The sequence below is a fragment of the Panthera onca genome, chromosome X, assembly GCF_046562875.1.
Source record: "Panthera onca isolate mPanOnc1 chromosome X, mPanOnc1 haplotype 2, whole genome shotgun sequence".
Classification (NCBI taxonomy): Eukaryota; Metazoa; Chordata; class Mammalia; order Carnivora; family Felidae; genus Panthera; species Panthera onca.
The window spans coordinates 113516625-113539747 of NC_138357.1; the positions used below are offsets into that span (position 1 = coordinate 113516625).

At 35.9% G+C, this 23123-nt stretch overlaps 1 protein-coding gene across 7 annotated transcripts in view; it reads left to right on the forward strand.

Annotated features, from left to right (window-relative positions):
• The window catches only part of RPS6KA3 (ribosomal protein S6 kinase A3), a 124993-nt gene that overhangs the window by 61479 nt on the left and 40391 nt on the right, over positions 1-23123 (forward strand). For all 7 annotated transcript variants that reach the window (XM_081794333.1, XM_081794328.1, XM_081794327.1 and 4 more), the window contains 5 exons: positions 4403-4519; positions 10121-10202; positions 19378-19458; positions 20249-20328; positions 20930-21036. In XM_081794333.1, coding sequence (XP_081650459.1) covers positions 4403-4519; positions 10121-10202; positions 19378-19458; positions 20249-20328; positions 20930-21036 — 467 coding nt within the window. The remainder of the gene's footprint in view (positions 1-4402; positions 4520-10120; positions 10203-19377; positions 19459-20248; positions 20329-20929; positions 21037-23123) is intronic.

Consider the following 23123-nt stretch of genomic DNA (forward strand, 5'->3'; position numbering starts at 1 on the left):
TAATATTAATAAAAATAAAAATACGATCAGCAGCAGATTGGGGAAGCTTGAGAGAAAAAAATGTATAGGCACTAATTAGCCTCGTTTTACAAAGTGAGGAGTTAGGATTCTATCCAAAACTAAGAGAAAACATAAGTTTGGGGCACCTGGGTGGCTCAGTCCAACTCTTGATTTTGGCTCAGGTCATAATCTCAGGGTTTGTGAGATGGAGCCCCTGTGTCGGGCTCTGCACTGACAGCTTGGAGACTGCTTGGGATTCTTTCTCTCCCTCTCTCTCTCTCTCTGCCCCTCCCCTGCTCAGGCACTCTCTCTCAAAATAAATAAACATAAAAAAAAAAAAGAAAAGTTTATGTAGAAGTAATATAATTATCAAACAGTGGAGAGAAAGATGATAAAAGGATATAAGTGAATCATCTAATTTTTAAATCAGCAGTCATTGTCTTGGGGCACCTGGGTGGCTCAGTCGGTTAAGTGTGCAACTTTGGCTCAGGTTCGTGGTTTGAGCCCCGTGTCGGGCTCTGTATTGACAGCTTGGAGCCTGGAGCCTGTTTCAGATTCTGTGTTTCCCTCTTTTCTGTCCCTTTCCCACTAACGCTCTGTATCTCTCTGTCTCAAAAATAAGTAAACATTAAATTTTTTTTTAAATCAGCAGGCATTGTCTTAAAGTTAATCAAACAAGGAATTATCAAAGTAAGGTGCAGAAAGAACTAACTTTTGTTTAAAGGCCTAGGTATGAGGGTGAAAGGAGACTTGCTTTTCATCATAAGGTATTCTGTCACTATTTGATTTGTCATTTGTGTGCACATATTACTTTAATTTTAAAAACACGTTTAAGGAACAGGAAGTAACCCAGGTTGATGAAAGGTTACATGTAAGGCAATGTTGGGAGAAAATACCAGAAAACTAAGTTGCAGCCGTATTGTAGAGGGCCTCAAATTCCAAGGTGAAGCAGTGCATTTAATTTGGGAAAACTCGGAAGAGTGTTTGAGCCATCTGGTCATATGACTGGAGCTGTCTCCTTTTAGAAAACGAATTTGTCAGGAGGATAAATTGGACTGGCAGTGGCACAAAGGAGCATTCTGAGTAACCAAGCTAGTTTCAATTTTCCACAGGAAAGGTAATGAAGGATTGTACCTGAGTGATGCTGTTGGAAATGGATGAAAGAAAGAAAGAAAGAAAGAAAGAAAGAAAGAAAGAAAGAAAGAAAGAAAGAAAGAAAGAGGAAGGAAGGAAGAGGGAGAGGGAAAGAAAAGAAAGAAAGAAAGCAAGAAAGAAAGAAAGAAAGAAAGAAAAGGAACGAAAAAGAAAAGAAAGGATATTTCCATTACCATGTTTGATTCATGGTAGATATTTTAGTATATGTTTGTTGAATGAAAGGATCAAAGGAAGATTCCATGGTTTTTGGTAACTTGTTTGACAAGAGAGGAAAGGAAGGGTAGTCATCAAAGATGAAATCTTTCTTAAATAGTTACTGCTGTTTATTTTGATATCCATGACCTGATTGTAGCTCTCACTATGAAAGTAAGGCTTGATTCTATATGCCTGCTACAAAATGCAAAACATTTTAACTAAGTGATGCCTTCCCTGTGTTGCATCATTGTGACACACAACTATAGTATTTGTTATGAAATAAAAGATGAAACAATATTGCAACCTAAAATTAAATCCCACTTACCCAAGAAAGAAAACTGGTAAGACATATAGAACCTTGTAGAGTATAGTTCTTCACAGCCTCGTGATTTAAGGGCATAAATGGCTGTTAGATTCCCATTGGGCTCTTGAACAGATGATTTTTTCCATAGGAGGCTAACTGGCACATTGCTGGAATCCAACCCATGAACTTGGCCTCTTAAGTCTGTAATCCACTAGTCTTTAAAATATGATGTGACAGCACTTTGAGTTACAGAAAAGGAGAACTTGTTTATAGTTTCATTCCATGCATAAGGTATATAATTTAGCAATACAAAAGTATATATAATTTATAAGCCAATAAGTGTACAAATATTGGGTATATGCTAATTTAATTTAAAAAATTTATTTTTTGCTGGTAAGGATATGCTACCAAAGATTCTGAGACATTTCTCTAATCACTTTAGCTAACTGACCCAAGAGATACAGACCAGTTACAAAGATCAAGGGAATAAGTCTGTATGTTCCTGCCATTGATCTTGGATGGGGAACCACCAGAAGCCTATGACATTCTCAGTGTGGAATAATGCTAAAAACCTTGTTTTAGAAGTCACTAGAAGTCAGAACCTGGAATTGAGCCATAAGTCTACCAGTTACTGGCTTATGATTTTTACTTAATCTCTTTAAACTTCAGACTATATTCAAACCATTTGACCTTTAAAAGGTCTGTCAAATTTCTAGTGGGGAATGGGGGAGTCTGTAGAGAATTCTGAGATGTTTTTGCTTGTTCTGGGGTATACTCCACCCTGTTATTATCAACTCTAACATTGATATGTAGTTAGAGATTTGTCATGAAGCCTAAGTATAAGATAAAAATGTGAAAAAGTACCTAACCCAGAGTTGGTACATGGTAAGTGCTTAATAAATATTTGCTGGATTTTAATCTAAATCTTACTTAATTCCACGAATGCACTGTTCTTTGAAAGTTTTCTTAAAAGAATTTAGTAATTTGCTTCCTGCCTTTGCTAATATAGCTACAAATAGCTATCGTTCTTGAGCCCTTGTACACCGGTGTCATTTGCAGAGAAGGGGTGCCCAGGAATGGGGCAGAGTCTCAGAGTCAGGTAATGCTTGATCCTACCCTAATACCTACTGCACAAGATGTTTGTGAGAAGTAAAGGGGGTAGTGCATGTGAAATTACAAAATAAAGGACTAAACCATATTAGGAGATTGTTTTATTGTTGCCAAAGTTCTGAGAGAGTCCAGCATGATTAAGCTGCCTCACTGTAGCACAGCCTACAAACTTGTGTCTTACAGAGTAAAATGCTGGGCCTGGATATATTTTTTGACCTGTTATAGGAGCTTTTCTTCCTTTTACTATTCATTTTCAAAACCTGCCACATTAGGATACCTAATATTCTTTTTCAGAAATCTTTGAATTCCATATATAGCCAACATTCTGTCTCAGTGTTGAGTTCAAACATTTATATGAAACAAGAATAATAAAAATAATGAATTATTTGTGTACAGCACATTTAGATTCTACTAATAATACTTAGGCAATCAGAAAAATAACACCATGGGCCCAAAAAAAAGAAGTAAAAAGAGTCTTTGACAGTCTGAGTTTTGTTTTATTGTAGTTTTTGGCTGTAACATATAGTACATGTCTTGATTAAATAAGGTATACTTAATCTGCTAATCCCGGAGTGAATAAGTAACTAAAATTCTGTGTATACTTGGATGTATTTTCAACCTTTCTCTCCTTTCTGATACTTTCGCTCAGATACACTGAAGCATCCACTGTCTTTAAAAATCTTCTTAACCCAGGGGCGCCTGGATGGCTCGGTTGAGCATCCGACTTCTTCGGCTCAGGTCATGATCTCACAGCTCGTGAGTTCGGGCCCCGTGTCGGGCTCTGTGCTGACAGCTCAGAGCCTGGAGCCCGCTTCAGATTCTGTGTCTCCCTCTTTCTCTGCCCCTAACCCACTTGCATTCTGTCTCTGTCTCTCTCAAAAATAAATAAACATTAAAAAAAATTAAAAATCTTCTTAACCCCAAGACCTTCCACTGTTCATTATGCTAAATAGTACTTTTTTTTTTCCTGTGTCTAATCCTCTGTCCAAATGGTAAATCTTTTTGGGTTTTGTGTTTTAGAGCTATTCCTTTCTCCACTGTCAGATCTCAAGTAGTCCTAGAAACAGAAAGTATCTTAACATATTTCCAACAGAATAAACTTCAGCATACTGATTCAAATGGCCCTGCTGAGGGTAGAAATCTCTATGTTTGCCTTGGAATATTTTTCAACTCATCTCCCAAAAAGTGTGTGTGTGTGTGTGTGTGTGTGTGTGTGTGTAACATTGGTTCTACCAAATACAAGCACATGTCAAAGCACAGCAGATTACTCCAATCTGTTTCCAGACTTCTTTACACCCTCTGCACTCACCCCATGAAACTATTAGTTCTAATTATCTCCAGTAGGAAGAATGAAGAGTTGGAAATACTCAGTGCTAATGTCAAGTAGAAGTTAAATTGGTTTATGTAGTGGGCTGCTATTATTCTCTCTTACATTTAAGTTGAAAGTATGTTGTGGGTAGAGCATGTGATTCTTGATCTCAGGGTCATGAGTTCAAGCTCCATGTTGGGCATAAAGCTTCCTTAAAAAAATAATAATTTGAGGATTTCTAATATGATATGTTAAATTTATATTTCTTAACTTTTAGCCGGAGAAAGTATCTCTGACTCTCTTTTCTTTCTTTATATTTGCATCAACAGGAAGAAGGCAGTATCAAAGAAATTGCAATCACACATCATGTAAAGGAAGGACATGAAAAGGCAGATCCTTCCCAATTTGAACTTTTAAAAGTATTGGGGCAGGGATCATTTGGAAAGGTAAGTCATGAGTGTGTGTTTTTAAAAAGTTTTTTGGGGGGAATTCATGTGTATTTTGTACAGATGGGGAATGGAACTATTTTATGAAATACTGATCTCCCTACAAGCAGTGTTTCTGTGTTCTTACATTTCTCACTATCAGTAAGTGTTGGAAAGTGAATAAAGTCATTGAAAAGTACACTGGAAATGTTTGTAAATTGGCAGTATTCACTTCATATTCATTTTATCTTCAAGAACATGTGACCTCTCTAAGGGGCGCCTGGGTGGCTCAGTTGATTGGGCAGCTGACTTTGGTTCAGATCATGATCTCATGGCTCATGAGTTGGAGCCCCACATCTGTGCTCACAGCTCAGAGCCTGGAGCCTGCTTCAGATTGTGTCTCCTCTCTTTGTGCCCCTCCCCTTCTCGTGCACTATCTCTTTCTCTCTCTCTCTCTCTCAAATGTAAATAAACATAAAAAAATTTTTTTAAAAAGAACATGTGACCTCTCTTAATTGCACTTTGCAAATGATTAAAAATCAAAAAATATTCCCTTTGTACACTTTATGATACTCTTTTTGAGTCCTCATGTAGAATTGGAAGGTGCTCTTGCAGATACATTATCACAATATGTCTCAGTTTTCCCTCCAGACTATCCCTAATACCAGTAGAAAGTAGATGAATACTTCTAAGGAATTAGGGTGTGGATTGCCAATATGAGTCATGAAATTTTGGGGACTTACATCTTGTCTTTAAAAGGAATATTGGGGCACCTGGGTGGCTCAGTCAGTTAAGCCGCTGACTTGGGCTCAGATCATGATCTCACGGTTCTTGAGTTTGAGCCTACTGCATGTGCTCGCGCGCGCTCTCTCTCTCTCTCTCTCAAAAATAAATAAATATTTTTTAAAAATTTTAAATATAAAAATAAAATAAATTTAAAATGAATACAAAGGTTGCATTGTATTCAGTGATGTCCAGGTTTGTCTTTACTATCAAAAAATGTTTCCCAAACCCACCAACTAAAATTGTTCCACAAAATGCAATATCTTCATTTTTCTGCTAATCCGTTTCTCAGTGATAGGAAAATTCTGAGATTGCATTCAACTTGCACATTGCAGTGCTTCCTTACCACCTCCCTGTGAGGAGACATTTGAAGATAATGTGCTTTGCAAACTTCAAAACAATACTTGAGCTTCCTTGTGTATTTTAGAGGGACTCTTTAGCAATTCTTGGTTAATATAGGTAATTTACTACAGCTTTTAACCTCTTTCAACCCCCCCCCCCCAAAGTGATGCTTTTAATTCACATATAGGTTAAGTAGGCAGCATAACGTAATGGTTGCAGGTTTGGGCCCTATAGGTCAGTCAGACTTGGATCTGAATTTTTTTCCTTCTGCTCAACTTGCTTCATGTTCTTGAGCAAGTTATTTAACCTCTTCGAGCCTCATTTTCCTCCCAGTCAGTCATTAAGTATTGAAATTCCTCAAGGTTCCATTCTAGCTTCCTTCTCCTCACTCTACACTCCCTACTAATTATTTTCTCTATACCCACTATCTTAATTATAACCCATATACAGCTGTCTTAACAGATTTCTATCTCCAATCTAGATCATGCCTCTAAGCTCTGAACTCTGGACAGCTGCATATTTTTTTCTCTTAACGTGTCTCCATGGCAGTTTAAACTCAACATGTCTAAGACAAAACTCATGATTTTTCCCCTGCCCCCCCCAGACCTGCCCTGTTTCATTTTTCTCTGTAGCTATGAATGGTATCCAGTTAAGCCAAAAACTAGGGAGTCATTTTTGACATATCCTTCTACTGCCTACCCTTTCCTCTTGCCACCCCCCCCCCCCACCAATCTAATCTGTCAGTAAGTCCTATTCATTTAGTAATGATTTCTCAAATCTTGTCTGTCCTGTTCTTCTCCACTGCCACTCCTCAAGTCTATGGAACCACCATTTCTCCCTGGCCTATTGAAGGAGGCTCCTAACTGGGGCTTCCCAAATTTATTCTTTTCTCAAGCCACTATTTACATAACAGCCAACAAGAGCTAATCTTATACTTTAGTAGCCTCCCTTTGTCTTTAGGATAAAGACATATTCTTAAGAAATCTGAAGAGGCCCTTTTTGTGGCGCCTAGCTACCTCAGCAGCATCACTTTATGTATTTTTCACTACCTGTGTTCTGGCCACACTGTCCACCTTTTTCAGTCCTTATGCACCAGGCTCCATCCCACTAGAAAGCCTTTGCACATGCACTTCCCTCTGCATGCAACACTCCGCTCCACTCCCACCCCCTCCTCATCTTGTTAACTCCTCTCATGCTTATGATCTCAAAGAGGTCTTCTCTGCCATTCTGACTAGGTCATATTCCTCTATTTTACCCTGTCAGAACATTTTATACCTCATCTTCACAGCACTCACCACAATTGCAGCTTTTCATTTGTGTAGTTGTTTATTGGCTGTCTCTTATATATTCATTCCATGAGTGCAGGGGACATGTTTTGTAACATGTCTCAGCATTGAGCTGGCAACACAGTACCTATCATATAATTCTGGAAAGAAGCAATGAGTAAATAATAGTCCTGACCTCATAGGTTAGTCGTGAGAATTAAATGATACAAGGCCACGCACATAATATCTGCTGTGGAGTTGTATTATCCTGCAATGCATTACAGATAAACCCAAATAGATGGGTTCCTTTCTATACTATATTAGATTTTCAAGGAATAGAGTATTTAAGTTGCCAGAAGTTAGCATGCATCTCCCTTTATTTCTTTAAAAGTAATTTAAATACCTTACTATAAATAGCAAACATTAAAAATACAGCATCTCCTTTCTTACTCATCCAAAAAAGTCAGCGTAAGCCAAGGAAACAGGAATGACCTGTCAGAGCTTAGAATAGCTTCATGGGGGAGTTCGAAAGGTCACAAATGCTCTGGTGGGGGAAGATCCGATGGCATCTGGGACCGCTGCTGCTTCTGCTACATTGACTGGTAACCTGCCAGAGGGAACATTAATAGTGCCCTAAGCAGGAGCACAGAACTGGGTGGCTGGCCTGGTTCTCGTTCCAATACATCCACTGTGACACTAGTCAAATTATTTAACCTCGCTAAGCCCTAGCTTGGACAGTTATAAATAGGCATTGTTCAGTCCTCCTGCCTCCCAAAATTATCATGATGATGTATTACAAATGCTTGTGAAGGTCCTTTGCAAACTGACATGTGCTGAAAGTATTAAGGTAATCTTTTTTTTTAAATGATTTTATTTTTGAGAGAAAGAGAGCGTAGGGGAGAGGCAGAGAGAGAGGGACATAGATAATCTGAAGTGGGCTCTGCTCTGACAGCAGAGAACGTGATGTGGTTCTTAAACTCATGAACCATGAGCTCATGACCTGAGCTGAAGTCGGATGCCTATCCAACTGAGCCACCCAGGCAGCCGATGTGGTAAAGTACTTTCAAAGAAGGGTGAAGAAAGTTTGCAATCCACAGGGAGAATTTTTCTTGTACAATGGCACAAAGAAGCTTGGTTAGGGAATCTTAAGAATAAATATTAGAAAAATCCTAATTATCTCCACCTAATTAAAATTTATTTCTGTTCAAAAATACTAATAATCTTTGCTTACCTTTAGCATTTGAATGTCATTCCATCTTAGGAACCTGATTAAGAATGCTTTTTTTCTCCCTAGTTTGGCTCCGTGCTAACTGGCTACAAGGAGCTAAAGAGTGGAGCATCACAGAGGGGGATAGGATGGGGGGTTTGGTTTGGGGAGAGGAACCTCCAATGCATCAGGGTTTCTGTGCAAGTTGTAGTGCTCTTTACTAGGCTTGAGGTCATTGCCAATCACCTTTAGCACAATTTCTCAAAGTGAGGAACTCTGCCTTGCCCTAGAATCAGTTGAATGTAGTATTTTTTTTTTAATTTTGCGCTAATAACCTGGCATGCTAGTGCATATAATTGAGAGCTGACCTTAAAGTTAATTGTTGAATATAATTGCTTCTTTTCCCATCTGTGGCAGCTCAATAACACTGCTAGGAAAGAACAGGTAGAAAAAAGAGTTGAAATTCAGGTCCATTTAGCAAGTATGTGTAAAGATTTCATGAAAAAGATTATCAATCACTATGTGGTACACCTGAAATTATTATTACCCTGTATGTTAACTAACTGGAATTTTTTAATGTTTATTTAATTTTTTTGAGAGAGAGAGAGCTCGCGACTGGGGGAGAGGCAGAGAGAGAGGGAGACAGAGAATCTGAACCAGGCTCTGCACTAACAGCTCAAAGCCTGACATGGGGCTTGAACCCACGAACCATGAAATCATGACATGAGCCAGTGTCAGGCACTCAAGTGACTGAGCCACCCAGGTGCCCATTTTATTTAAATGGAATTTAAATAAAAACTTTTTAAAAAAAGATCACAAGCCTAATGATCAAAATGAATAGAAGAGATTTATAGGTAGTCTTGTATTAGCCATGTTATATAGCACGACCATGAATTATTTACAGCAGACTTTATTCATTTTGCATAAATTTCACACTGTATTTTGAAAGGAGCTAAAAATATTTGGAAAGTCAAGAAGCTCAGTAACATACCTAGGAACTGTGTTTTGCATATTTAGATATATGTGATAATTTGATTTTTGAAAGGTGGGGTTCTGGCTTAAGTCACATTAAATATTTGTGAATACAAGAAACAAATATAGAGAACAAACTGAGGGTGGACGGTGGGGTGGGAGGAGGGAAAATGGGTGATAAGCATTGAGGAGGGCACTTGTTAGGATGAGCACTGGGTGTTGTATGTAAGCCAATTTGACAATAAATTTTATTTTTAAAAAAGAATTTAAAACTAGAATATTAAATAAATAACAGTCAACGGGGTGCATGGGTGGCTCAGTCGGTTAAGCGCCGACTTTGGCTCAGGTCGTGATCTCACATTTCATGAGTTCGAGCACGGCATCAGGCTCTGTGCTGACAGCTCAGAGCCTGGAGCCTCTTCAGATTCTGTGTCTCCCTCTCTCTCTCTGCTCCTCCCCTGCTCACACTCTGTCTCTCTCTCTCTCAAAAATAAATAAAGATAAATAATCAAAATTTAAAAAAATATTTGTGAATAACCTTCTTCAGTGTAACTGTTTTAAGTTGTTCTGCCCAGCAATGAGAAATTTATGTGTAGTTTTCATACAAAGACCAATCATCAATGAATAATTGTATCAACAGAAAATTGTGGTCAAGGGGAACTCCTGTGTGACAATTTTTATGGAATCAGAAGAATTTTTGTTTTGTTAAAAGCAGAGCAATGACCACCTGTGTTATACTTTAAACAAGTTAGACTTTTATCTAATTATGACATAGCTTAAAAATTTTTATTTGTGTCTTATATGTGACATGCTTTTCGAGAATTGGCAAACAACAAAAAGAAAGAAAACACTGTGTTCACTTATGTTGACACCTCAAGTTATAGCCAGCTGTTACAACTCATTGTACTTATAATTGATACATAAGGGAAATTGGCCTCTACAGTGTATTAGAATCTTTCTAATAATAAACTGTATTATAGAAAGGGTCTCATTTTTAACAGTGGTGTCGTTTGTGATACTTTGTCAAACTTTCTTTCTCTCATTTAAATACAGGTTTTCTTAGTCAAAAAAATCTCAGGCTCTGATGCTAGACAGCTTTATGCCATGAAAGTATTGAAGAAGGCCACCTTGAAAGGTAAGTGCTGCGACTATTTATAACGTTTGTGTAGTGTAAACAGACTGAAAGGTCTCAGTAGATCTCCAGTGACTCCTAGGCCAGTTACTTACATTCTGAATCTGTTCCTATTACTGTCTTTAAATTTAGACTTTCTTTTAGTGAATTTTTTCTACTGGGCTAGGAATCATGGCTAGTGAGAATGGGAGTTGCCATATTATAAAAGAAGTATCGTAAATTCGTCTTGGGCTTATGCAAGTAGAAGTTGAGAAGATTCAAACTGGGTTTGATTCATCTTCAAATTAATGTCATTATTTTAATGTTTTGAAAACGTACTGATTTACTGGATGCAAAATACTGTTTATTTTAAGGACTTTATCATCTTGGTCTCCAAGTAAATTTTTATACTAAGCCTCAGATTTTGAACAATCTAATGTAGGATTTGACTGTTACAGGTAAATAGTCATTTAGAGGAAATTATACATAGTTTTTAAAATATTTACATCTTCCTTTTATGTAGCAGTATTGGTTATTTTACCACATAACCTCTAGTTGTTTTTGTATTGATTCCCAACATCATTTTTTTCTTCTTCAATTTACATGTAATTTTAAAGATTTTAGAATATTCTGAAAGGAATATCTGTGATGATCATTTATTATTTCTGATGTTATTCTTCCAAGCTAGTCACCCACTCTGGATATCATTATTCTAAGAAATTCCACATTTTTCTATAAACATCCTTTGGTTCCTTTCTCTTGCTCCCTTCCTGAATGTATTTTCTTTCCTATCCAGTCTCTACTCCTGGAACACTACATAATTGATTCTTGCTAGGACCAGGAAATTAAATTTTATCCTCAGTGCCCTCCTTTATATCAGTACTTCTATGACTTTATGCTTAGGAATTCCATGTTATAAAACTGCATAGGTGGAGGGGCGCCTGGGTGGCTCAGTTGGTTAAGTGTCCGGCTCTTGATTTCAACTGAGGTCATGATCTCACAGTTTGTGAGATCAAGCCCTGTGTTGGGCTCCACGCTGTCAGCGTGGGATTCTCTCTCTGCCCCTTTCCCACTCATTCATTCCCCCCCTTTCTCAAAATTAATTTTTAAAAAACTCCATAGGTGGAACTTACATAAGAGAGTTCATTCACAAAAACAACAAAAGTAGGTTTCAAATGTTTAACAGGATCTGTGTAGTGCATAACATACATAAACTATGAAACTGAAAAATCTAAAAGATATCAGGAAGGAAAATAAATGCCCAATTCCTTTTACAGAAGGCCAACTGTTGTTAAGAATCCCAGTATTCATCTAGCCATCCATCCAATTAGCTCCATATCCTCAAGATTCCAATTGAATTTTCTTTTAAATATTTAAAATTTCATTTGAGGGGCGCCTGGGTGGCTCAGTCAGTTAAGCGTCTGACTTTGGCTCATGATATCACGGTCATGATCTCACGGTCCGTGGGTTCGAGCCCCGCGTCGAGCTGTGCTGACAGCTCAGAGCCTGGAGCCTGCTTCGGATTCTGTGTCTCCCTCTCTCTCTGACCCTCCCCCGTCCATGCTTTGTCTCTCTCTATCTCAAAAGTAAATAAACATTAAAAAAAAATTTGTTTTAATTTCATTTGAAACAAAGCATACACCTCAAAAAATATTTGAAAAAAGAAGAATGGGAAAGGAATAAGCTCTCTCAGGTTTAAAGCTTATTTAAAACAGTAATAATTCACTATGTTATTGGGGGGAATAATATAGGCATACAAATCAGAATAAAACATCACAAAGGTATTACATATTTTAAAAAAGGGAAAAAAAATAAAAAATAAAAAAAGGAAAGTGGCATATTTTATGCCCTCAGTAAACACTGATTGAATGTGAATTGGAATGAAAAAAAGTATTACATATTAAATTTTAATGTATTTATAAAAATATTGAATACTTGCTGTGCTGTATGACAAACCAGGTATACAGAACATTGAGAAATAATGATTTCATAAGTTTTGTTCGAAATATTCCTGAGCAACCTGGAAAAAAATTAGTCTTCTCTTAAACTCTATGCCATAAGAAATATAACAATCTAACTGAACAGTCTAAGTGGATTTTACAAATTAACACATCTAAGAAACTTGTGAAGAGATATTGAGCAAATTACAAATGTCAAATAAATTGACACTTCAAAAATTTTAGTTTTTCATAAAATGAAAAGTAGTATAAATAGGAAATCATGAAATTATTCACTTCAAATATTACAAAATAATAATATAAAGAATCAGTAAAGGACCCCTACAGCCAAATCTAGGACAATTTGAACATTGCAACAATTCATGATAGTGATAGTATAAAATCCATGAATTGATCCATATATTAAGTAATATGGAGAAAGGGAAGGCTCTTCCTTATAGTAGAATTCCAACTAATAAATGTAAAAGTAACAATTAATAGGAGTTCCTAAAAGGTAACATTACAACCTCTACCTAAAGGATTTCAGGATAAGTTTTATGCAGGGGGATAAAATAATCTTTGGAAAAATGTTCATTTTGCTAATAAAGAAATACATGTAAAAAATTGGATATTGGGTTCCCTGGGTGGCTCAGTCGGTTAAGTGTCTCACTTCGGTTCAGGTCGTGATCTCACGGTGCGTAGGTTTGGGCTCCCCAGTCGGTCTCAGTGCTGACAGCTCAGAGCCTGGAGCCTGCTTCGGATTCTGTGTCTTCCTCTCTCTCTGCCCCTCTCCCATTCACCCTCTGTTTCTCTCTGTCTCTCAAAAATGAATAAATGTTAAAAAAAAATTTTTTAATGAGTTATTTTATATGATGGCAACATAAATTGGAAAGTGGTTTTGCAGTAAATACAAAGAGCCATTATTGCTGCTAAATTAACCTCAGGAAATAATCTCAAAGAAAGAATTCATGTACTTGACAGTTCTCACAGCAACATTAATTTATAATGTTGATAATTTAGAAATCACACAAACATTGAAAAATGGAGGAATATTTTAATATAGCATATAATTTAATAGAATATTACTTAAAGGAAATATTTCAAATATAATCCCCAAAATGAACTTAACGAAAATATGAAAGTAAACAATTGTAACAAATTTGGCTACCACAAGTATGTAAAATTATACGGATATGAGCTATAGAAGAAATCATAGAAAAGTGAAAATATCTGAAAATATTGGAATTGTAAACTGTCAGATAATTTTTAATGTATTCTTAAACTCCATTTTTATTTTTATCAAAGTAATTTATATATAGAATCTTATAAAATAGCAGAGCTTTACCAACCCCTCCCATCCAGTTGTTGACCCTCAGAGACAGTGACTTTCGTCTGTCTACTCAACAGCTGCTTCTGCCATTTACCTCCACATTCAGTATTCTTTATTGCAATTCTTTGTTTTCATTTGGTGATATTATAATTTATTGACTTCGTAACATGGAAGATTAGGATTTAGTTCTCTCATACTATCACCCACACACAATTCCCCATTTCATGTCTTCCCAGTAATGTTTTCATTATTGCAGGTTTATAAAAACTTCTTGGAGTACCTGCATGGTTCAGTCAATTAAGTGTATGACTCTTGGTTTCTGCTTTGGTCTTGATCTCATGGGAGTTTGAACACCACGTCAGGCTTTGCATTGACTGCGGGGAGCCTGCTTGGGATCTTCTCTCTCCCTCTCTTTCTGTCCCTCCGCCCCCCCCCCTCAAAAATAAACAACTAAATTTACATAAATATATACATACATACATATGTACGTACGTACATACGTACGTACATACGTACGTACATACTGTTCCTCAGAGCCAAATAGTATAGTGGAGTCACTTTTCCTTCACATCTTTGCTGTATTAGATCTCATTTTCTAAATTCTGTTTCTACCTTTTTCTCAGTTTACTTTCCAGTCTGGGTGCAACATATCTTCTAGTAGCTACCTCAGAAAGGGTGAATGGATTCTAATTTTTCTGTGACCTTGAATGTCTTAAAATGTCTTTATTCTGCCCCTCGCTTAATTTATAATTTGGCTGAGTGTAAAATTCTAGGTGAGAAATAATTTTCCCTCCGATATTTGAAGGCATTGTTTCCATTGTCTTCCAGTTTCCTGTGTTGCAGTTATGAAGTTTATTGCAATTCTGACTTCAGTCCTTTGTGCGTAAGCAGCTTTTCCTCTTTGGAAGTCTTTAGAATCACTCTATACTTTATCCCTGGTGTTCTGGAACTTGTACAGTGGTATTTCTTTAGTGTGGACTTTTAAAATTCATCATACCAGGTATGGGGTGGCCTCTTCCATTCTAGAAACTCATTTCTTCAGTTCTGGCAGAGTGTTTTGTCATTACTTCCCTATTTTGTAACAGCTTCTCTTTGAATATGTTGGACCTCCTGGATCATTTCTTAATTTTGTTTTTCCCTCCTGTTTTCCAGTTTTGTCCTTTTCCCCCTATATCCTAGGAAATATTATCAACTGTCTTTCAACCTTTCTATTGACCTTTTTGTTTCTACCATCATTTTTGTTTGTTTGTTTGAGAGAGAGAGAGAGGGAATGGGGGAGAGGGAGAGAGAGAATTCCAAGCAGGCTACACACTGTCAGTGCAGAGCCTGATGTGGGGCTCGATTCCACGAACCATGAGATCATGGCCTGAGCTGAAATAAAGAGTTGGATGCTTAACCAACCGAGCAACCCAAGTGCCCCTCTACCACCGTTTTTAATTTCCTAGATTTTCCTTGTTCTCTATTCCATTTTTTAAAACTTTTTCTTACAGAAAGTGTCAGGGCGCCTGGGTGGCTCAGTCGGTTAAGCGTCTGACTTCGGCTCAGGTCATGATCTCACGGTTTGTGATTTCAAGCCCCAGGTCGGCCTCTGTGCTTACAGCTCAGAGCCTGGAGCCTGCTTCAGATTCTGTGTCTCCCTCTCTCTCTGCTCCTCCCCCACTCGCTCGCTGTCTCTGTCTCTCTCTCTCAAAAATAAATAAACATTAAAAAATTTTTTTAAAAGAAAGAAAGTGTCAAACATTTAGAGAAAGAAACTAAAGAATTGGGCACCTTGGGTGGCTCCGTTGGTTAAGCATCCGAGTTCAACTCAGGTCATGATCTCACAGTTCGTGAGTTCGAGCCCCGTGTTGGTCTGTCAGCACACAGCCTGCTTCAGATCCTCTCTCCCCTTCTCTCTGCCTTTCTCCTACTCATTCTCTCTCTCTTTCTGTCTCTCTCACACTCTCTCTCTCTCTCTCAAAAATAAATAAACATTAAAAAAATTTAAAAGAAGAAAGAAACCAAAGAATATAGAGAACACCCATATACCCTCCTTGCTGCTTCAGCATTTCCCAGTTCACGGTCAATTTTTTTTTTTTTTTTTTTTTTTTGCATCTGTGTTCTTCCCCTTCCCCCTCTTTTGATACTTTGGAGCACATCCCAGACATTGTACAATTTTTTCCATAAATATTTTAGTATGTATCTCTAAAAGATAAAAACTCTTAAAAGAAATGATACAACTCTAACATTATACCTAAAAAACTAATATACAGATATCCAGTCAGTATTCACATTTCCAATTATGCCTATTGTTATGATTCATTTTCTTTTTGCAGTATATTTGAATCGGGATCTATATAAAATCTGTATTTTGTAGTTGGTCGATAATCTCTTTTAAGTCTTTTAATCTGTGAGTTCTTCTACACTTTTTTTCTTTGTAGTTTATTGAAGATAATGGTTCCTTTCCCCCTTTCCCTTTTAAAGCTTCTTTTTCATGGGTGCCATATGGTTTTTGCTCTCTTGGTGGATATAAATGACAAGGGTGATTTTTAAGTTTTCTTGTGTTCTTTACATTGTCTCTGTTTCACCATATTCCTTTTTCTTTCTATTTATTTTGAGAGCTGTTTTTCATCTTTAGAGCCTTTCCTCAAATGCCTATGGGTCCTTTGCTAACTTTTTCTCATTTAAGAGTGAAGTACCAAATAACCAATTGGAAAGGGTTCTTTGGCAAGAATTTGCTTATTTCTCCTTGGCTTCATTCCCTTAGTCTTAGCTTTTAGCTTTCTCTTACCTACTGTATAAGTTACCACTTAGTCATCTTCTGCTCTTGCTTCCTCTCCTGTTCTTTGTCCTTACGAGTTTATGCATAATTGTTCCATTAATGTAATTTCACTGGGGGTTTGTAAGAAAGTAGAAAGTAAAACATCTATATTTAAGCAGAAGTCTCTTTGTTTCCATTTCAGAGTTCCTATTAATTCAATAAGTGGAGTCAAATAGAAGTCAGTAGTGTGAGGTTGAGTTTGTGGGGACTTCTGTCCTAATACAGTAGTCTGTGGGCCTAAAAGTTTTGTAAACCATTGCTTAAACAGTTTCTTAATATATAATCCTGGAAACATAAACACCATTTCTTCTTGTTCACTCTCATGTTCAAGTCAAGGAGGATTTAAAACCTAATAACTACTATATGAGAAAAATTATTTCAGAGGAATGTAGTTGCTTTGCCGGCATGAGTCATTATTAACAAATTCTATTTCAGGGTTTAGAGTTTACCAATATAAAACATGCCTTCTTCTAAAGCAGTATATCCTCCTCAGAACTCCTGATTGTAGGACGATTTATATTTGTCAATAGGTCTTTACATAAGTAAAAGAAACCAGATTAGAATTATTAAACAGTCCTACCTCAGACAAAATGAAGGAATCCTTTAGTGACAATATCTCACTGCTCATTTTCAACTAAACAAGGTCTCATCAGTGTTACATGTAAGGAAACCACCTCACAAGATAATCATAATTGAAAATCATCTTGTTCTAGCATTTCATTTTTTTTTTTTTTAAGTTTATTTATTTTGAGAGAAAGAGAGAACAGAGGAGGAGCAGAGAGAGAGGGGGAGAGAGAGAGTCCCAAGCAGGCTCCACACTGACAGTGCAGACCCCAACACAGGGCTCAAACTCATGAACTGTGAGATCATGACCTGAGCCGAAACCAAGAGTTGGATGCTTACCCAACTGAGCCACTCAGGGGTCCCTCTAGCCTCTCATTTTATAGAGAAGGAAGCAGGAAGTCCCCAAGCAGTGTAAGGATTTGACTAAGGTAATTCAGTTACTTGTTAGCAGAGCCACTAAAAACTGTAGCTCTTGACTCCCAAATGATTGTTCTTTTCATTGTGGTAGAATAATAGAAGAGAGATATACAGTAAGTATGTTGGTGGATGTTTTTGCTGCTTACTGAACAGAGAGGTGAGTTTTAAATGATAAGATTTGTAATGTTTGTATAATTATTGAAAGAGGTAGGAATTTGGAATCTACCTTTTAAGGTAATAGGAACTGAATCCAAGATCATATGGGTAGCAGTAGAAAAAACACAGATGTGGGCTAGACTGGAGCAGAATTATTAGCAGTCCTAGGTGATGAACCTCATTCACATAAATAATAGAAGATACCAGAGTTGTTGTGATAGGACAGGATAATGAAATAAGAGATTGATACTGAATTTGATACACCAGCTGGACAAGTCATTTAAAAGACAAAGCTTTATAGGTATCAAGAGTAATTAGTTTCTATACTTGGTTTGCCCATTTCCAGTCACTGGCACCAAAATCTCCCAGTTAGAAGTGGAAAACTGGTAGAATGGGAAACATAGGATTTTGTGTTAGCTTCTTTGTTTATTTTTTCCAGAGGTCTTATTTCTGTGTTTTAAATATCTGCAGTCACTTTAAATTGAAAAAAAAAAAGTCAACTCATCTTTCTGTCCCTTCTTTCCCCCCACAAAAGATTCTCTTTCCCATTCTTTCTGCTTAATATCTGACACAACCATTCAGTCATTCTGGCCTGAAAAATAAAAGTTATTTATGATTTATCCTTCTTATGCAACAGAAAAAAATTAAAATTTTAATGAATGATTATTTTCACCTCTCAAATCCCTTGAGCTGCCAACACAGAATACTTACCAGAATGTATTCAATTTTTTTTTTTTTTTTGCTCATCTGTCATTCCCACCAGATTATGAGCTTCTTGAAGATGATTTTATTTGTATTTGTATCTCCCAGTGCCTGACACACAAAATTTACTCAGGAAATGTTTGGTTGGTAAAAGAGAGCTTTGCCTACAGGATCAAACATAAATTTATCGTGCCATTCCGAATTATCAAGAATCTGGGTCTTCCCAATTTCACCTCCCCAATTTCCATACTGATTGGGTTGCTTTCTTTTCTTCATGCATGCCTCCATGTTCTCACTTGCACTGGTACTCCATACCTGGACTTTTCTTCTTTAGGCCTGATCCTTCCCACCCGTCTACGTTCCACTCTAAAAGTTCCTAAATCCACCTCTTCCTTCTAGCTTTCCCATGCAAGTAAAACTCATCTCTCCCTTCTCTGAATTCCTGTACTCCTTATTCCCGGTAATAAGTCATTTTATCCCTTTACCGTATTCATGGTGCGATAGCTACCATTTAATTTAGTACCTCCTATGTACCAGGCTCTGGGATGTACAAACCTTATCTCAAATGGTCACACAGCCCCCAAAGGTACAGTGGTGTTATCCCTGTTTTATCCATGAGAGATAACTGAGACTCAGAGTTTAAGTAGGTAACTTGCTCAGTATTACACAGATCTAAATCGAGATATTTTTTGTAACTCCAGAAAGCCTTCGCCCTTTCAGCTGCACTACATTATTTCTTCTCCCTCTCCTTCTCTTCCTTAACTAAAAATAGACCTTTTTCAGTATATTCATTCATCCTTCACCATGTCTGCCACATTTTATAGATGCTTAATGAATGCTTATTTGGTTGATAAGGTTGGTGTAGGGGTAGTGAAACCTATTCCGTTTTTGTGTGTATGTTTTAGTATTTCATTGGGATGCCTTGTTTTTCAAAAGTTAATCCTTTTTGGCCATTTTCATAACTTTGATTAAAATGTTTGTAAATTTGATCTTAAAGCCAACGTCTGACTCAACATCTGATATGTTGTTATCTGTATTTTTTTTAAGTTAAAGCACAGATTTTTAAATACAAACAATTTCTTCTGGTTGTGTAATTTAGTAAACAATATATTAATTTTAAAACTTAAAGAGTCATAGTTTTATTTGTATGTATAAATAGCTTTATTGGCATATATAAAAATGTAGATTCACATTTTAGCAAAATTTTACTTAAAATAGGCCCCAAAGAGATTTTGTCTTAAGGATTGTCTCTGAAAGCTATTGTAGTATAGCCATATGTGCAATATTTTGTAGTTCGAGACCGTGTTCGGACAAAAATGGAGCGTGATATCTTGGTAGAAGTTAATCATCCTTTTATTGTCAAGTTGCATTATGGTAAGTTGTGAACCACCTGCAGCCTCATTCCTCCACCTAATGCCTCACTCCCTGAGTGCATTCAGATGTATTAATGTATATATTTGCTTGTGTAGATTTATATGTGTTTAATAGATAAATAAAGTCATGGAAATTAAGCCATTACTTCTTAAACTTTAGAAGCTTTTATTGCATTTATACTTATGTTTCTGAGTGGTAGCCATAGGAATAGGTAATAATCATTGTTTTTTATTATAATAATTAATAACAGTGTATCAGCATTTTATAGTCCATATGTGTTAGCCCAGCCCAACTTCTCTTAAAAGGAAGAAAAAATCCCTAATGTCACATCCTGAAGCTTTTATCACCTTTCTTTTCCCCAAAGGTATATGTGCTTTTTCTCAGTGGGTAAAGTTGTGATGATTCTTATTATGTGTGATTAAAGCTAACCAACCCACATTTTTTCTGCACTTAAGTGACATGTTTTTTTGTTGTTGTTTCATGGTAAAGTGACCATGTTGGGAATTTTTCTTATTAATCACATGTTTTAAAACTATTATATTCCTGAGAGACTATTGCCTGAAGAAAATGTAACAAATGTTCTAGTGGTTCCATAATAAGAAACACTACGTTTAACATTTCCGCATGGAAACTAGGAAAATCATTGGTTATCTTCTAAATAAAAATCTCTTTAGATCTGTGATATAATCATTAATTTGCTTAAAAATGATATTCATTTGTGAATGAGTTGACCTAATATAAGCCAAAAAAAAAACTGGTAGATTAAACAAATTTTCATTTCTTCATTCAGCTTTTCAAACTGAAGGGAAGTTGTATCTTATTTTGGATTTTCTCAGGGGAGGAGATTTGTTTACACGCTTATCCAAAGAGGTATATAATTAATCTCTATTTTTAAGCTATCTATATGCATCCTGTTTTAACTAAAGCTTTGTTATATTTCAATATTGTGTTTATTGTATTTTCTCTAGTGGCACAAGATTCTTATATTAAGGAATTAGAGCCAAAAAGAGTTCTTTTCCTCCTTTTTGAAGTTGTTCTGAAAGTAGGACTTTAAATTAATAAATTCTTTGTCTTTTGTCCTGCTTCTTTCAGTTATAGTTTTTCAGAAGCAATAATGTATCAAGATATCCTTAAATGATTAGTAGTGGAAATTCAGCATACATTTTAAAGATCATTTTTCATTTCTAAGATGTTACTGTGGTGGGGCAGTAGTGTCACAATCTGAATATAGTTGTTACTTAACAAAATGTAAAATTATTTCTCCCACAGTGCACATTTAGCATTTAGAAAGTGATTAGTTAACTGATTCAATAATTTTTGCAAATTCCTTTCATAAGTAAATTGTGGATAAAACTACATGTGGCTAGCATATTTATAATTTTTGAATATTTGAACTCTAGGATGGAATTTTAAATAAAAACTACAGACACAGAAAGAAAATAAAGACAGAAAAATTATTATTTTATTTTAGGTGATGTTCACAGAAGAAGATGTCAAATTCTACTTGGCCGAACTTGCACTTGCTTTAGACCATCTACATAGCCTGGGAATAATCTATAGAGACTTAAAACCAGAAAAGTAAGGAATTATGCTACTAAGTCGAATACAATGTAATGTGATTATTTAGGAGGGAATAAAAAATAAAATTACTTCATAGAACTACCACAAGAATTGTGCTAGAACGCCTGTGCTTCACATTTCTGCTAACACTATATATTCTCATACTTTTAAAAATCTGTCAGTCATTATCTCTGTCATTGTTATCTTGCTTTCATTCGCATTTTTTATTTCTAATGAAGTTGAAATCCATGTTCATATGTTTGTTGGCAATTTGTATTTTTTTATGTTTGTTTGTTTGTTTATTGAGAGAGAGCAAGAGACAGCAAGCCAGGTAGAGGCAGAGAGAGAGGGAGAGAGAAGTCCCAAGCAGGCTCCATGCTGTCAGCACAGAGCCCAACATGGGGCCAGAACTCACAAACTGTGAGATCATGACCTGAGCCAAAACCAAGAGTCGGATGCTTAACCGACTAAACCACCCAGGTGTCCCTGGCAGTTTGTATTTTTGTGTGACTATTCTGTTCATGGCCTTTGTTCATTTATCTTTTGGAGTATTGTTTTTTTTTCCTTTTGATTTGTAAGAGAGCTTTACAAATTAAGAATTTAACCATTTGACATATATTGCAAATAGATTTTTCTAGTTTGTTTTTTAATTTTAACTCTGTATTTTTACCTACACAAGTATTTTTTTTCCTCAGATCAATCTTTTGTGATCTCTTCCATGACTTTTATTCTTATAAAGCTTTTTCCAATCCCATAATCTGATACTTCTAATTTTATGGTTTCTTTTTTTTACTTTTAACTGCATCTGGAAATTTTTGGTATGAAGCATGGCATAGAGCTAATGCTTCCCTCCAAATACCATTTATTCCTTTTCCACATAATTTCAAATTTTAAGTGTGAGTTGAGCAAATTTCCCATTGTTTTTGTAGTAGCAGCTATCAAGAAGCTGATATTAAATTGCACACACTTCTGTGTTTTAATTAGCTGGTGTTTACTATCTACTACTTTGAGCAAAAAAGTTTTTATTCCTTTTTAAAGATATAAATAAGAGTCTTTATTTTTTAGGAGATTTAATTCACTTACAAGACATCCATTTAAAATGTATGGTTCAGTGGTTTTTAGTATATTCAGAATTGTACAACCATCATCTTTATCAAGAATTTAGATACTACTTACATTAAAACATTACATACAATGTTTAAATTATATATTACAACAGGAAACAGAGGAAATGCTCCTTTGGAATCCTATTACATGATCATTTAGAAACTGTTACACTTTCACATTTTACCTTTGTTTTTCATATATTTTGGTTTTGGATAAGTTTCATATTGGTTCCATTGTTACTCCCCAGATAATTACTGAGCTTTTCACATTATTTTACCCATTTCTAACTATCATTACATAAAATATAATTTCTGGTGAGAATAAATATTCAAGCATATAGTCCTTAGAAGAAAAAAAATTACTATAAACATGATTAAACATTTGTAATAAAAATATGTGTTAGTGTTTTATATCCTTTTTTAATTTTTTTTAATTTTTAATTTTAATTTTAATTTTAATTTTTTATTTTTTTACTTATTTTTGAGACAGAGACAGCGTGAGAGCAGGGGAGGGGCAGAGAGAGAGAGAGAGAGGGAGACACAGAATTTGAAGCAGGCTCCAGGCTCTGAGCTATCAGTACAGAGCCTGACACCGGGCTTGAACCCACGAACTGTGAGATCATGACTTGACCTGAAGTCAGATGCTTAACTAACTGAGCTACCCAGGTGCTGCTTGTTTTATGTCCTTTAATTGAATGTATTTACTGTAGACCATTGCAGTAGCATTGGTAATAAAATTATGTATAGAACATCAGCCCTTCTTAAGGGTTGAATAAGAGCAAATGTATGTAAGAAGTGAGATCTTTCACATAGATGTCTAGATGACGCTTTTAATTGAAATAACATTTAGTTGTTAAATAATCCAAATATATACCATCATATAGAACTTGGAAGACATTTCAGTTTTTAGACTGTTTTATGCACTGTAAAGGATTTTCCAGATTCTATTTAAACCAAAACTCTATTATAATAAATATGGCTAAAAATGATTATTAGTAG